The 13,977-nt window shown below is 43.6% G+C and overlaps 1 protein-coding gene across 3 annotated transcripts in view; it reads left to right on the forward strand.

The window, feature by feature from the left end:
- CTIF (CBP80/20-dependent translation initiation factor) overlaps positions 1-13,977 on the forward strand; it is a 344,748-nt gene that overhangs the window by 287,393 nt on the left and 43,378 nt on the right. For all 3 annotated transcript variants that reach the window (XM_011968992.1, XM_011968993.1, XM_011968991.1), the window contains one exon: positions 10,416-10,571. In XM_011968992.1, coding sequence (XP_011824382.1) covers positions 10,416-10,571 — 156 coding nt within the window. The remainder of the gene's footprint in view (positions 1-10,415; positions 10,572-13,977) is intronic.

Here is a 13,977-nt window from a genome sequence, read left to right on the forward strand (position 1 = left end):
AGTTTTAGGCAGGAAACGGGGCTTAAATGGTAGCCTTAAAGTTTGGGGAAAGACACTAGGGGTTGCTGGGAGGTAGCCTGCCAGTCAGATGAGAATCTAGAGCCAAATACCAGGCTTTGAAATGGCTGCCACCAATCTGAGGCCCCTTGCTGCTTTTGGATACAAGAGGCTGAGGTTAGGGGCAGAGCCAGAGGAATGGCTCGTTTCAGTTGGCAGAAAGGGCTCCTTGTTCCAGAGGAAAAGCTGGCAACCTATAACATGTGTCAAGAGGAGACACACAGGCTGGGTTTTGGTGGCCTCTGGGCGAGGCATGTTCACACCCCAGTTCCCCACCCTTCTCGTGAGAATCACTGCTGACTGGCAGATCACCAGAAGAATTCCGCTGTCCTAATGCAAAAAATCAAGGAAAAGGGTCACAACCTGTCAGTTTCTTTTAAAATAGCTGTTTTTCTGTGTATAAAGAAAAACATTCACAGAAAATCAGAGAAATTCAGAAAGTAATAAAATGTAAAGAATAAAGGTCATCCATAATTCCACTATTGAGAGACAACTCCTGTGAAACACTATTTCTGTCTCCTCTTTCTCTTTTAAAAAAACTGTATTCATGGATGAGATTATATGGTAAATGCAATTTCAGTTTTGCTTTTTTCATTTAATATTATGTAAGCATTTTTCCCATGCTGTTATAAACTTTTCATAAACTTTTTTTTTTTTGAGACACAGTCTCGCTCTGTGGCCCAGGCTGGAGTGCAGTGGCGTGATCTCGGCTCACTGCAACTTCCACCTCCCGGTTCAAGTGATTCTCCCACCTCAGCCTCCTGAGTAACTGGGATTATAGGTATGTGCCGCTATGCCCAGCTAATTTTTTTTGTATTTTTAGTAGAGATGGGGTTTCACCATGTTGGCCAGATTGGTCATGAGCTCCTGGCCTCAGATGATCTGCCCACCTCAGCCTCCCAAAGTGCTGGGATTACAGACGTGAGCTACTGCACCTGGCCACATAAACATAATTTTTAATGGATGCATGAATCATCATTCACTTAATCATTCCCCTATTGCTAGGTGCTTAGGTTGTTAGATTTTTATGTGCATTAAGCTTATTTTTTCTAATATTTTAAATTGTTTCCTTATGATAATTACCAGAAATGCAACTACCAGATCAAATGATAAGAACTCTTAAGACTTATTTTAAGGGTTTTCAGAAAAGTCGTACCAATGTACACTGCCCATATGTAAGTGTCTGTCTCACTGCATCCTTACCAGCATTGACAATTACCATTTTAAGTTGTCCTACTATAGATGGGAAAAAGGTGTTTTTATTCATTCATTCAATTACTACTGATACTGAATTAAGTTTTTTTCATATATGTGTTAGCAATTTACATTTTGACCTAGGATTTATCTCTTAATGCCCTTTTCCCATTTGTTCATGAGGGATTTTGTACTTTTATTACAAATTTGAACACACTATTTATATATTAAGACCATTGCCCTTTGTCACATTTATTGCATGTATTTTCCTCAGACAATATCAATTGTCTTTTAATATTTTGAAGCATTCTTCTATTGTCTTAGTGAAGAAAGCCCCTCTCCTTCCAGAAATGTGGGAAATACTCTTTCATTTTCTTCACATTTTTGGTCCTTTTTTTTTTTTTTTAACATTTGCCTCTTCATTCCATCTGGAATTTATTTTAGAGCCCAGTGTGAAGTAAGACTCTAAATTATTTTCCTCCTGATACTTAGACAGCTGTCCCTGCACTGTTGCTTGAGTGAATAATGCTTCCTATGCCACTGATTTGTGGTCCTCGAGGGATCATGTGATAAACCTTTGTGGATGCCAAGTTTATTTCTAGGCTATCTGATCTAGCACTCCATTCGGATGTCAGCTCTACAGCCTCTTAATGAATAAAGCTTTATTAAGGATAAGTTAAGAGTAATGTAACTCTTTCCAATGTTGTTTTGTTTTTAGTTATTTCCTTTGCTATTCTTTCAAATTACTTTTAGGATTATTTTTTCAAGTCTTCATTTCCCTTTCTCCCGAAAAAGTTCACATTGGGATATGGAGTACAGATTGATATTAAACCTGTAAATTATTTCAAAGAGAATTACCATCTTCACAATGCTGTCTTCTCAGTGAGGAATTGTATATGTTTCTTCACTTGTTGAAGACATTCTCTTAAATCTTTCAGTTTTGTTTGGCAATTTTCTTTATAGAATTCTTGCATATTTCTTAATAATGTCACTTAAGTATTTTATTGCTTTATTAAATGAGCTTTGTACATTAAAATCTCACTAGTTAATTCTGTCATAAAAGAAAGCTGTTGATTTTGTGTATTAATTTTGTATCTAAATATTCTTATTAATTAGTCACTAAACTCTCTTGTTAATGATCATCTTTATTAATGGCTTCTCTCAGATTTTCCGTATATATAATCAAATCATTTTATCTCTTCCCTTCTAAGGGTCATAGGTGTTGCTACTGTTTTTTAATCAAGCCTATTGAAGTAATACATTACATTTATAGACTTCCTGATGCTAAGTCATCCATGCCTTCCTAGGATAAAAATCTACTTGGTTATAATGGATCTGTTTGTTAGTATTTCACTTGGGACTTTTATATCTATTCACATTAGCAAGATTCACTTGTAGACTTCCTTATTTGTAACTTACTATCATTAGATTTTGTTTATAGGGAACTGATTGGAAAGCTTCTCCTTTTCTATGTTCTGAGTCAGTTTGCAAAGGAAAGCAGTTACCTAATGTTTTGAAAGTTTGAATGAACTTACCTATAAAAATCGTAAGTTTAGAGATTTCCTTATAAAGGTAATTCTTTCATAACTTTCATTTTAGTGTATGATTTTTTAGTTTATTCTGGCTCATTTCCTTTTTAGCAAATGATTTTTTTTACAATCACCTATTTCATCATTTTTTCAAAATTATCAACATAGAGTTATAAATAATTTTTATTATACTTTTTGTCTACCTCATATCTGTTTTCATATCTAGTTTTATTTCTGTTTCTTCTTTCTTGATTTTTTATGTGATTTCCTTTCTCTATTTCCTAAGTAATTAATTTGGGGGTTTTATCTGTATTATGTCCTTATATTTCCTTAGCTATTGTTGGTTTTCTAATTGTTCTAGTTAAATGTTAGATCAACATTGTCTGGTAGAAGTATAATGTGATCTACAATGTAATTTTAAATTTAATAATATGTGTTACTTAACCCAGTGTATTCAAAATTTCACAGGTAGTTAATATTTTTAAAATACAAGACATTTTACATTCTTGTTTTTATACTAAGCCTTTGAAAAGTAATATCTGTTTTACACTTACAGCCCATATCAGTCGGGATAGCCACACTTCAAGCACTCAATGTATTGTCACATGTGGATAGTGGCTACCATATTGGATAACATTGGTTTAGATGATATATTTTCTTCCATTATTTAATGACCAAAATAGTGAAGACTATAAATTGACCTTTCATTATAGTTTTGACCACATTCCACAAGTTTGTATAGTTATTTCCTAGATAATCTAATACAGGCATTGTATATTTGATTATGTCTTTATTTCATTTTTCTTTAGAAGAATACCTTTTAAGTATTCAAGCAATTGGCTATTTTTTAATGGTTGTTGTTAATTCATAGTCCCAGTATGTAACCTGTACAATTTCAATGTTTTGAAATTTATACTGAGATCACAGCTTACTGTGAGGCTTGTTTCAATTAATCTTATTAACTGTATTATTTAAATCACCGAAGTCATTTGTTTTTTATTCATTTAATTGGCCATAGAATGTTAGTGGTTTTATTTCCTGATATAATTCCTCCTTTCTGTTTTTTTTCCTATGTTTCTTTTTTTTTTTTTTTCTTATTCTTATGTTTCAATAGCTTCAGGTATATTCAAATCTATACTATAAAGTCTATAACATTTTGTGTTATCTCTTTATTATGGTTTGTATTTTTATCTATATATACAACTTTATAACTTTATTTAATAATTGTTATCTTAGATATACTTCCCTTTTACTACTACTTTGTTTTCATTTGCTCACTCTTATTTTTACCCATCCATTTATTTTTTATATTCTGTTTGCAGTTCTGCTAGTGGTTACTAGTGTTTACTTTTAGCATTTTAAAGGCGTACTTTCATTTTTTTTCTCTGATTCCCAAACTTAAGAGAGACGCAATAACCAGTGAATCCTTATGGCCTGAATTAGGAAATGTTATGTGCTGCACAGACTTCTTTCTATCTCCTTCCCACCAGTATTTACTAATCTCTAGTAATTTAATCTTGGATTATTAAGTCACTACTACTATGAAATTCTTACTTAAATTACATTTTAAAATTAAATATCTTCTCTTCCAAGGATTATTTCTGGCTTTTGATTCCATTGTATAACCAAAATTATAATGACTTATTTTAACTTAGCTTCATAAGTCTACCTGGTTGTAGTTTCAGTTTTCCCTTCTGTTTCTTCTATACTGTGATTTCCTCAGAGTTAAATCATAAATTTTGTTGACCATAACATGCATTCGGAAAGTTTTTTTTATTTTTTATTATTTTTAATTGTAGTTTAAAAATAACATAAAATGTACTATTTCAATCATTTCTAAGTGTACAGTTCAACAGTGTATAGTCACATTCTTGTGCAACCAGTCTCCAAAACTTTTTCATCTTGCAAAACTGAAACTCTCTACCTATTAACCCCCATGTCCCCCTCTCCCCAGCCCCTTGCAACCACCATTCTACTGTCGTTTCTATGTATGGGTTTGGTTACTTTAGATAACCTGTGTAAGTGAAATCATGCAGTATTGTCTTTTTTTGACTGGCTTATTTCACTTTGCATAATGTGCTGAGGGTTCATTCATGTTGCAGCACGTCAGAATTTCTTTCTGTTTTTAAGGCTGAATAATATTCCACTGTATGTATATATCACGTATTGTTGATCCATTCATCTGTGGGTGGATGCCTGGGTTGCCCCCACCTCTTGTCAGTAATGCTACATACTGACATCTCTTTGAAATCCTGCTTTCAATTCCTTTGGATATATACCCAGAAGTGGAATTGCTGGATCATATAGTAATTCTATTTTTAATTTTTTGAAGAATCGCCATACTATTTTGATTTTTGAGATGGAGTCTCACTCTGTCCCCCAGGCTGGGGTGCAGTGGCATAATCTAAGCTCACTGCAACCTCCACCTCCTGGGATCAAGCAATTCTCCTCCCTCAACCTCCCGAGTAGCTGGGATTACAGGTACCCGCCACCACACCCGGCTAATTTTTTGTATTTTTAGTAGAGACAGGGTTTCACCATGTTACTCAGGCTGGTCTCGAACTCCTGACCTCAAGTGATCCACCTGCCTCGGCCTCCCAAAGTGCTGGGATTATAGGTGTGAGCCACCACGCCTGGCTAGCCATACTATTTTTCATAGCAACTGCAGCATTGAATTTTTTAAGATAAGCATGTAGGAGTGATTTGTTTTAGAACTTACTTATGTAAGATCTTTCTCTTGCTTTCACTCATAGGCAGGTTTGTTCTTTTCCCTTCAAACTCACGAAGACATTGCCTTCATGTCTCTGAATTTTTAACCTCAAATAAAGAAGTATAAGGCCAACCAGATTTTTGTTCCTTTGTGAGAAGACCGTGACTTTTGTTCCTTCATAGCTGTTTTTAAATTTTTCTTTTTCTGCGAAACTAAAAAAGAAAATTCAGCAGGGGCAACATAGTGAGACCTTGTCTCTACAAAAAAATTTAAAATTAGCTGTGGAAGGATCACTTAAGCCTAAGAGGTCGAGGCTGCAGTGAGCCTTAATCATGCCACTGTTCTGCAGCCTGGGCAACAAAGCAAGACCCTGTCTCAAAAAAGAAAAAGAAAAAAACAACAACAGCAGCAAGAAAAAAGAGAAGGAAAGAAAATTCTTCCACTAAGTAAAACTGGGGCAGGGCAAGGGACTTCTGAAACACTGTGCACACGTTTTACCTAAAGAGTCAATACAATTTTATTATTATTTATTTGCAATGAGAAAGTTTATTTCTCTGCTCTCTTTGTTCTGTGTATTCTGGTATCCTTTTTGAAAACTTCTCTAATTCACAGATTAGATGTCCACTCTCTATCTTCTCTATCGTTTTTCATTTTGTTTCTAGTCTATTTATCTTTGTATTCAGGTTTCTGGTCTATTTATCTATTCTGCTCTCTAGGCAGTTTCCAAGTTTATCTTCTGCATTACTTTTTCTGCATTATCCATTCTATCCTTTACTGCCTCCAGTTCATTTTGATTTTACTGTTGGATTTCTAGTTTCCATTGGCTCTCTCCTAATCCCAGTTCCTGTCTCACACTTCATTTCAGCCTGAGAGTTGCTTTGCTAATCACAATCCCTTCCTTCAAATGCCTTTTCACACATCATAGAATCTATATTGTCATTCTCCTTACATACAAGCCAACATGTTTTGCACTTGAGTTTTTCATTTTATTTATATCTGGTGGATTGTCATTAACATGTTCAGAGTTACACACTTCCATTAAGTTTTCACGATACTGCTCCTTTATTCTGCCAGTCAGGATGTTTGTGTAGATGCCGTATTGCTCTGCGCCTCCCTCAATCCTGAATGAGGTCACCCCTGTCTGGTCTTTTGTGTTTGCTGTGTGCATCAGCCTTGGACTAGCTTGGTGTCTGCTGAGGCAGAGTCTCCCTCTCAGACCTAAAGCTGGAGGGTGGCTTCATGAGCTCATCTCAAATCCAATTTCCAATATTTAGCAGGCATTCAATCTCCTAGTAACCTTTGCTAGCCCAAAACAGAATGCTGTCTTGATGCCATGGATGATCAGGAAGAAACTAAGTCAAGCGCTAGTTCTTTGATCAGACGCAATCCATTGTTTAAAACTTCAGTTCCTCGTACACACTGCCCCCAAGTTTTTCCTACCCCAGACGGCTTTGCCTGAGAGCACCACCCCTTAAAGGACACAGCATACCACCCAGTCTCCTCCTGCCCCGCACTGCCCTGGAACACCAAGGCCTAGAGTAAGGGCGGTGCAGATGGGAGCTGCCTTAATACACAGGCACAGGGCTTTGCTAGTACTGACAGATCCTGTCTACCAGCCACAGACAGATAGAGGAAGGGGTTGAAGCCTCAAGCTACCCCTGCCTTTGGTCTTCTGGGTCCCCTGCCTTTGGTCTTCTGGGTCCCCTGGGCAACCAGAGTTTGTTGGTGACAGCGCTTTAGTTAATGATGTCACCTCCTGAGTCTGGGAGGAGTCTGCTGGGGAACTGTTATCTTCCTTCTCAGTGTTGCTGTGGGACTTGGTTCTTTGATGTGTGTCTTCATGGGTATTTTTAGGGAATATAAGGCAATGACAAGCTGGGGGTTGATAGAGGGGCACCATTTTAACACCCGAGTTAGCATTTGATAAAGGCCTGGAGTTGTGGTTCCCAGCCATGGTTGCACGTTAGAATCAGCTGGGGAGCTGTCAAAAATTACCAGTGTCTCAGCCGCACCCTGACCAGTTACACAAGACTTTCTGAGGTGGAGTCCCAGCATCCGCAGCCTCAGAGATCCTCTAGGTGACTCCAATGTACAACCAGGGCAAGAGCATTTAACCCAGAGCAGAGAAGGGGCTTAAGTTCTCATTCAAGTTCTAGTACTGTGGGGCCTTAGTCAAGTCTTTTAATATCTTTGTGCCTCAGTTTTTCCCATTTGAAAATGAGAATGGTAATGCCCACTCTTGCTCAGATTACATAAGAATATTATGGGATAAACAAAGGTTCATGAGAATGAAAGCACCAAAAGACGTATGACTTCAAGCCCAGTAATGCAGAGCCCTTGGCAGGCCCTGGGACGGCAGACACCACCATTCATTCATTCATTCATTCACAAAGACCCTGAACAGCTGGGACCCCTGTGAAGGCTGCCTGCTCTAGGCTCTGGACTAGGGTGAAGAGACAAAGCTGTCAAAGATGCTGGGCACCCACCACTTGCGGGGACCCTGGAGTCCCTTGTGGTCCCTTTACACCCTGGATGAAAGACAAACAGCAGAACTCTACAGTCATTCCCAGGTGGACACTTCAGTGAGAAAGGAATGGGGAGGCAGGAGGCCTGAGGGGTTAGTACGAGGCCCATGAGGTCTGCAGGCATGGCTGGACTTCCAAGGGACAGTGTGGACAAATGACTTCATGGAAAGTACAGACTTGGAGAGTGACTAAGCGTGGGCTCTGATGCACTACTTTCCAATTTAAAAACACCATAAGAGCTGCTCTTGCCACAAAAGCAAAACGAAACAAAAATGGGTAACTGTGAGATGATGGATATGTTGTTTGCTTCACTATAGGAGCCTTTTTACTGCCTACATGTATCCCATTGCATCATGTTGTATACCTTAAACGTACACAATAACATTTTTTGAAAAATAAAAAACACCATAAGGAGAAAAAATGTTTGGTCTCCAGAGCAGGCTGACATCAGTCTGAATCCCAGCCCTGCCATTGGCTCATAGTCACGGGCAAGTTACACAACTTCTCTATCCTCAGATTCTCCATCTATAAAATGGGGCAGTAATAGGACCTGCTTTATAGGACCATCGGGATAACTATGTAAAATACCACAGTTAATGCCCTTGGCTCGGTGTCTGGCTCACCAGTAGCAGCTGCTGCTGCTACTGTATTGCGTATAAATAGAGACATCAAAATAGTTATAGATACACACACAAGTATATACTTCTTTGTAACTGATGAGACTCAGGTCATTATAAGCTGTGGCCTAGGCTCATCCAGAGCTGGCACTGCAGGGCTTCTCAGCCAGCCCCTGACCTGCCACCTGAGGAGACCAAGGCACCTCTAGATGGCACCTTCATCACTCACAAGGGACAGATGTTAACCAAGTCATCTCTGAGGGCCTTCCATCTCTGGCGATGCTGAGATTCTGGTGTCAAGGATGCTGGGCTGAAGTCAGCAGTGGTGAGGGGGACTGGGCTGTGGGAATGGTCTGAGTCACATTCTACAACCTGTCTTCACATATTCTATTTTGGTGGTGGCACAGTCAACCCAAACCAAGAATCTTGGCGTCATCTTGGACTCTCCCCTTTCCATCACCCCTTACAACCCACCACTTAGCAAGTACTATTGCCTTTCACAATGTCTCTTGTGTCACTCCTGTATTGGTCTGCTACTGAGACTGAACAAACAACCATAAAAATCTCAGTGGCACACAGCAGTAAACGTGCATTTAGATGATGTGTGTGCAGATTGGTTGGGGGTCACCTGACTTAGGCTAGACTAAGGCGAGGCCCTGTCACACATGTTGCCCATCTTCTTCCTGGGACCATCAGGCCAGCCCAGAGAGGGTCTTCTTAGGATGACAGAAGAAACATGAAAGTCAACATAAATATTTAGGGCCTCACATCAGAATTGGCACACCATCACTCCTGCCTCATTCTGTTGGCCAAAGCAAGACATATGGCCAAAACCAAAGACAAGAGGTAAGGGAAATATCTTTCTGAATATTATTTAAGCTACCCCAGATTCTTACCGTTCAGCTGTCAGAGCACTGAGGTTTTAATTTCATCCTGCCTGGACACTTGCAGTGGCCTCCTGCTTGGTCTCCACCCCTTAGCTGTTTTAACCTTTCTGTTGAGCACTGGTATGACTGTGGTATTTCATGGTTCCATCCCCAAAACCTTCCCTAGCAACCGTCCCATGAAACCCAGCTCCTTGGCTTTTTATACCTTCTTCTCTTATATCACAGTGATGAGTGAATATGTCTTATCTTAGCTCCTGGTGCAGAGCCTGGCACACAATGGGGCAATAATATTTTTTTAAAGGATGAATGAATGAATGAATGAATGAATGAATGAATGAATACCTCTAATTTTCCTATTGTCCTCTAGGCCCCTTGAGGGAGGGGCTGTAGCTGTGTAGCCCTGTGCTGGAGCGCTAGCCCACATGGCCCTCTGTTGCCATTGCTGATGATGTGTGGGTGGGCAGTGTTCTGGTTACCCCCAGCCTACCACGCAGAGGGCATGACTTGGGGGTTAGCAAAGGGAGATGGGTTAGCCACAGGGAGTTAAATGCAAAAGTGCTGAGTCTGGGGAGGGTGTCACCTCCCGTTCTACCTCCTCCTCCCACATCAGCATTGCCGTCAGTGAAGGAGGGTGACTGGCAGGTCTGGGCAATGCCCAGAGGCAAGGAAGCTGTGTCCCCAACCTGGGGACACCTGAAAAAGAGGTGTTGTGGCCACAGGTCAGGGTGGTCCTAGCCACAGAGAGTGCAATCATGCACCCCCATCCTCATTTAAGACATGGGGTTTGCCTGCTGCCCAGGAGCAGCCCCGAGACAACAGATGCTCTGCACAGCAGGGTGGCACCCGGGCCCCTCCCCAGCCCCAGGAGGCTGACGCAGTCTCTCATGCCTCCACAGAAGGACTTCACGGTGCGCGAGGAGCTGCAGCAGCAGGACGTGGAGCGCTGGCTGGGCTTCATCACCTTCCTGTGCGAGGTCTTCGGCACCATGCGCAGCAGCACGGGCGAGCCCTTCCGCGTGCTCGTGTGCCCCATCTATACCTGCCTCAGGGAGGTAAGAGACCCGCTGCCTGTGCCGCCTGCGCAGCCGGGCAGTGCCAGGGCTGGAATGTGTCTCAGATGCCCGGACAAAGCTATGAGGGTGGACCCACTTAGAAAGGGACCCATCCCGGCCAGGCACAGTAGCTCACACCTGTAATCCCAGCACTTTGGGAGGCTGAGGCAGGTGGATCACCTGAGGTCAGGAGATCGAGACCATCCTGGCTAACGCGATGAAACCCCATCTCGACTAAAAATACAAAAATTAGCCGGGCTTGGTGGTGGGTGCCTCTAATGCCAGCTACTCGGGAGTCTGAGGCAGGAGAATTGCTTGAACCTGGGAGGCGGAGGCTGCAGTGAGCCGAGATCACGCCATTGCACTCCAGCTTGGGCGACACAGCAAGACTCTGTCTCCAAAAAAAAAAAAAAAAGAAAGGGCCCCATCCTTCAGCAAAGAGATGCACAACAGCAGGCGCTTCTGCTCCCCAAAGCCAGGTCTTTCTTTGTTGGGTTTACATAAAGGGAACCAGCACCCGCTTCCCCCGCGGGGTGTTGTGAACTCAGGCCTCAGCCATTTCCAATCTGGAGCACTGGCTGCAGAGGGGGGCCTATGGTAAGTGTCTCGTTGAGCAGTCTTGGAATTGGATTGGATTGGTTCGCCACTGGATTATTTATGCTATGAAAACATGTTTTCTTCAAAATTTCATCTGAAAAAGAAGGAAATAAGAATGACCAAGGAACTTTTGAGAAGCAGGAATTCACCAGGTGCTTGCGCTGCCAGATATTGTTAACTCACTTTCTACACCCCTCTGGCTGCTGTCAGGGGAGAGAATTGAAAGGGGGCAAAAGTGGAAGCTGGAAGCCGAGCGGGGCTGCTTAGGCTGCCCAGCACAAGGTTGGTGTCTTGGAAGACAGCCTCAGAGTGAGGGCGAAGAGCGCGTTTAGGCTCTAGTTGTATTTCTGAGTTACAGCCAGCAGGACTCAGTAATGTGAGATGGAGGAAAGGGAGGAGGGGACATGGACTCCCCGTTTACCAGCTTGGTGGCCCCATTTTCTGAGATGGAGGATGCTGGATAAGAAATAGAATGGGGATGAAAAGCAAGAGTCAGTTATGTTTGAGTTGCCTGTTAGCTGTCCGTAGGGAACTGCCCGGAGGTTGGCCGGGTGGAAGGGTCTAGAGATCCTGAAGAGGTCACGCATGCAGATAGGGGATGGAGGGTTCTGTGAAGTATCAGTATGCACCTGGTGCTCAAAGCTGGGGACCGGATGGAACCATGCAGGAAGAGAGTATAGATGGAGAGGCAGAGGAAGGGGGCGTGTAAGAACCCTCACAGCAGCCCTTCACTGGGACCTGGACGCCTCCCCCGTGTTGTACCCTCCCACTGCCAGCAGGCCTCTGCTGGGGCTACCAGGACACAAGGGAACAGCCTCCTAAGATCAAAGGACCAGGACAGAAAAGTGTCCTGGGTTTGGCAACAAGCAGGTCACGGGCCCTGGGTGTCAGTGGAGGTGAGGACACGAGTGTGGACAAGTCTTTGGAGAAGTTTTTCTGTGAATGGCAGCAGGGAAGGGGAGCTGTGGGGTCAAGGGGCATCTTTGTGTTTTTGAAAGAAAGACAATATAACAGAGCAATTTAAGAGAAGGGAGGGAGTGTATTTATAAGTGTTTTTGAAGCATCCGTGTATAGAACAATAGCATGCTCATTCCAGACTAGCACAGAGCACACAGTTGTCTCTCGGGTGCTTTGTAAACCTGTGAGCCTCTGCCACTCCACGTACCCAAACCACATTTCTTAACAAATGCACTTGAAATCAGATTTGTTTCACAGATTCAGACAATGGCCTCTCCTGACTTTATTTCATCCTCAAAGTGCCTTGAGCTCAGAATGCAGCTCCATGAGGGCCGGCAGCTCTGCTTTTTGCACCCTTTGGAATGACTTGAAGGCAGCCTCATGGAGGCTAGGAGCGGGCCTACATGGCCTCTTGGGTCCTCCCATCCTTGCCTGCATTGTCCTGTGCCCTGGACAACCCACCTCGAGACAGGGAGCAGCACTGTTCTAGGGCGGTGACCTGAATTGCCCCAATACTTTTCCTTTGCGTGATCTGGACACCTCCTGGTGTTGTTGTCACCTGCTCCTCCGAGAGGGAGGCAAGGCTATAGCCGAGCGCTGGCCCTGGCTGCTGGGACAGTTTTAACACCGCCTGAGGTAGTACAAACGTTCCGGTGTGAGATCCGGAAGGTGCCAGGAGATGTGTGCAGACAAGAACAAAGAGCCACGCCTAACACACACTTACTTGTTGGATGCATTCAACTTTTCGGGCCAGTTTGACAAACACAGACCCATCCCATGCTCATGGTAAACTTGAAGAATAAATAAATCACCTATGGCCTTCTCCAGTTTGTAAAAGAAGAGGGCAGGGCCCCATGTACCAAGCTAGCTAGGGCCAGGCTGCGGCAGGGTTCAGATCCTGGCTCTGTTGTTCGTCAACTGCACCACGTTGCGGAGCGTTTACCTGCTCTGAGTTTCGGCTTCTTCATCTGCAGACGGTGCTCATGGTGCTTTCTCTGCAAGGTGGAGGGAGGGTGGCGAGGCGTGGAGAGACAGCTAAGCGCACTAGGGACAATGAGGCCAGAGGCTGGAAGGAGGTGGCCAGAGCACAGCAACTGGCAGAGAGCTGGTTGTCATCTAGGTTGATGGGGCCTAGGGGCTGAGCACACACCTAATCTTAAAGGGCTACTTGGGCTGAGTGTCCTGCCCAGGGACACACAGCTGGCCCATGCCAGAGCTGGTCTGGAGCTCCTGAACTCCAGGTAGGGCTCTTTCCGGGAGAAATCTTGGCTTCCCTAAAACTGGGCCATAAGAAAAGATGGGGACTGAAGGGGTACCCTACGGATCTTATCAATCCTTGTGAACAGCCTGTTGCCTTTCCCAGCTCCGTGGGGGCCCCTGAATTCTTCAAGTCGTTTGCCGCCTCATAACCAGGCTTGACCTACATCCCTAAAGCAGGTTGAGCCGGCTTATGGAAGTTTCCAGAGCCAAAGGCACTGCTGCAGCCACCTCCATGCTGGAAAAGCTTAGGCTTTCCCCCTGGGGCCATGTAGATGTCTGACCCCAAATCCACAGCACCCACTTTGCCCTGAGATCCGCTCCACTCCCAGAACCACCCCCAGGCCCACATTTCCAGCTGCCCACTACGCCTGTCCCAGGTCATCCCTCAGGCCCCTCCAACAGGATGTGGCCAGAACTGCACCCCAAAGCCCCTGCTCAGTGCAGCTGTCATGCAGGCCTCCACCCACGCTGCCTGCCTCCCTGCGGCCAGGCAGCAGCCCCAGAACCCATGCGATTGCCTTTCCTCAGTCAAGTCACTCACTCCATCCCCTGCGTCTGCACCCCCAGGGCAGTGCTTTCCTCGCTACTTCTG

The sequence above is a fragment of the Mandrillus leucophaeus genome, unplaced genomic scaffold (assembly GCF_000951045.1).
Source record: "Mandrillus leucophaeus isolate KB7577 unplaced genomic scaffold, Mleu.le_1.0 Scaffold87, whole genome shotgun sequence".
NCBI lineage: Eukaryota > Metazoa > Chordata > Mammalia > Primates > Cercopithecidae > Mandrillus > Mandrillus leucophaeus.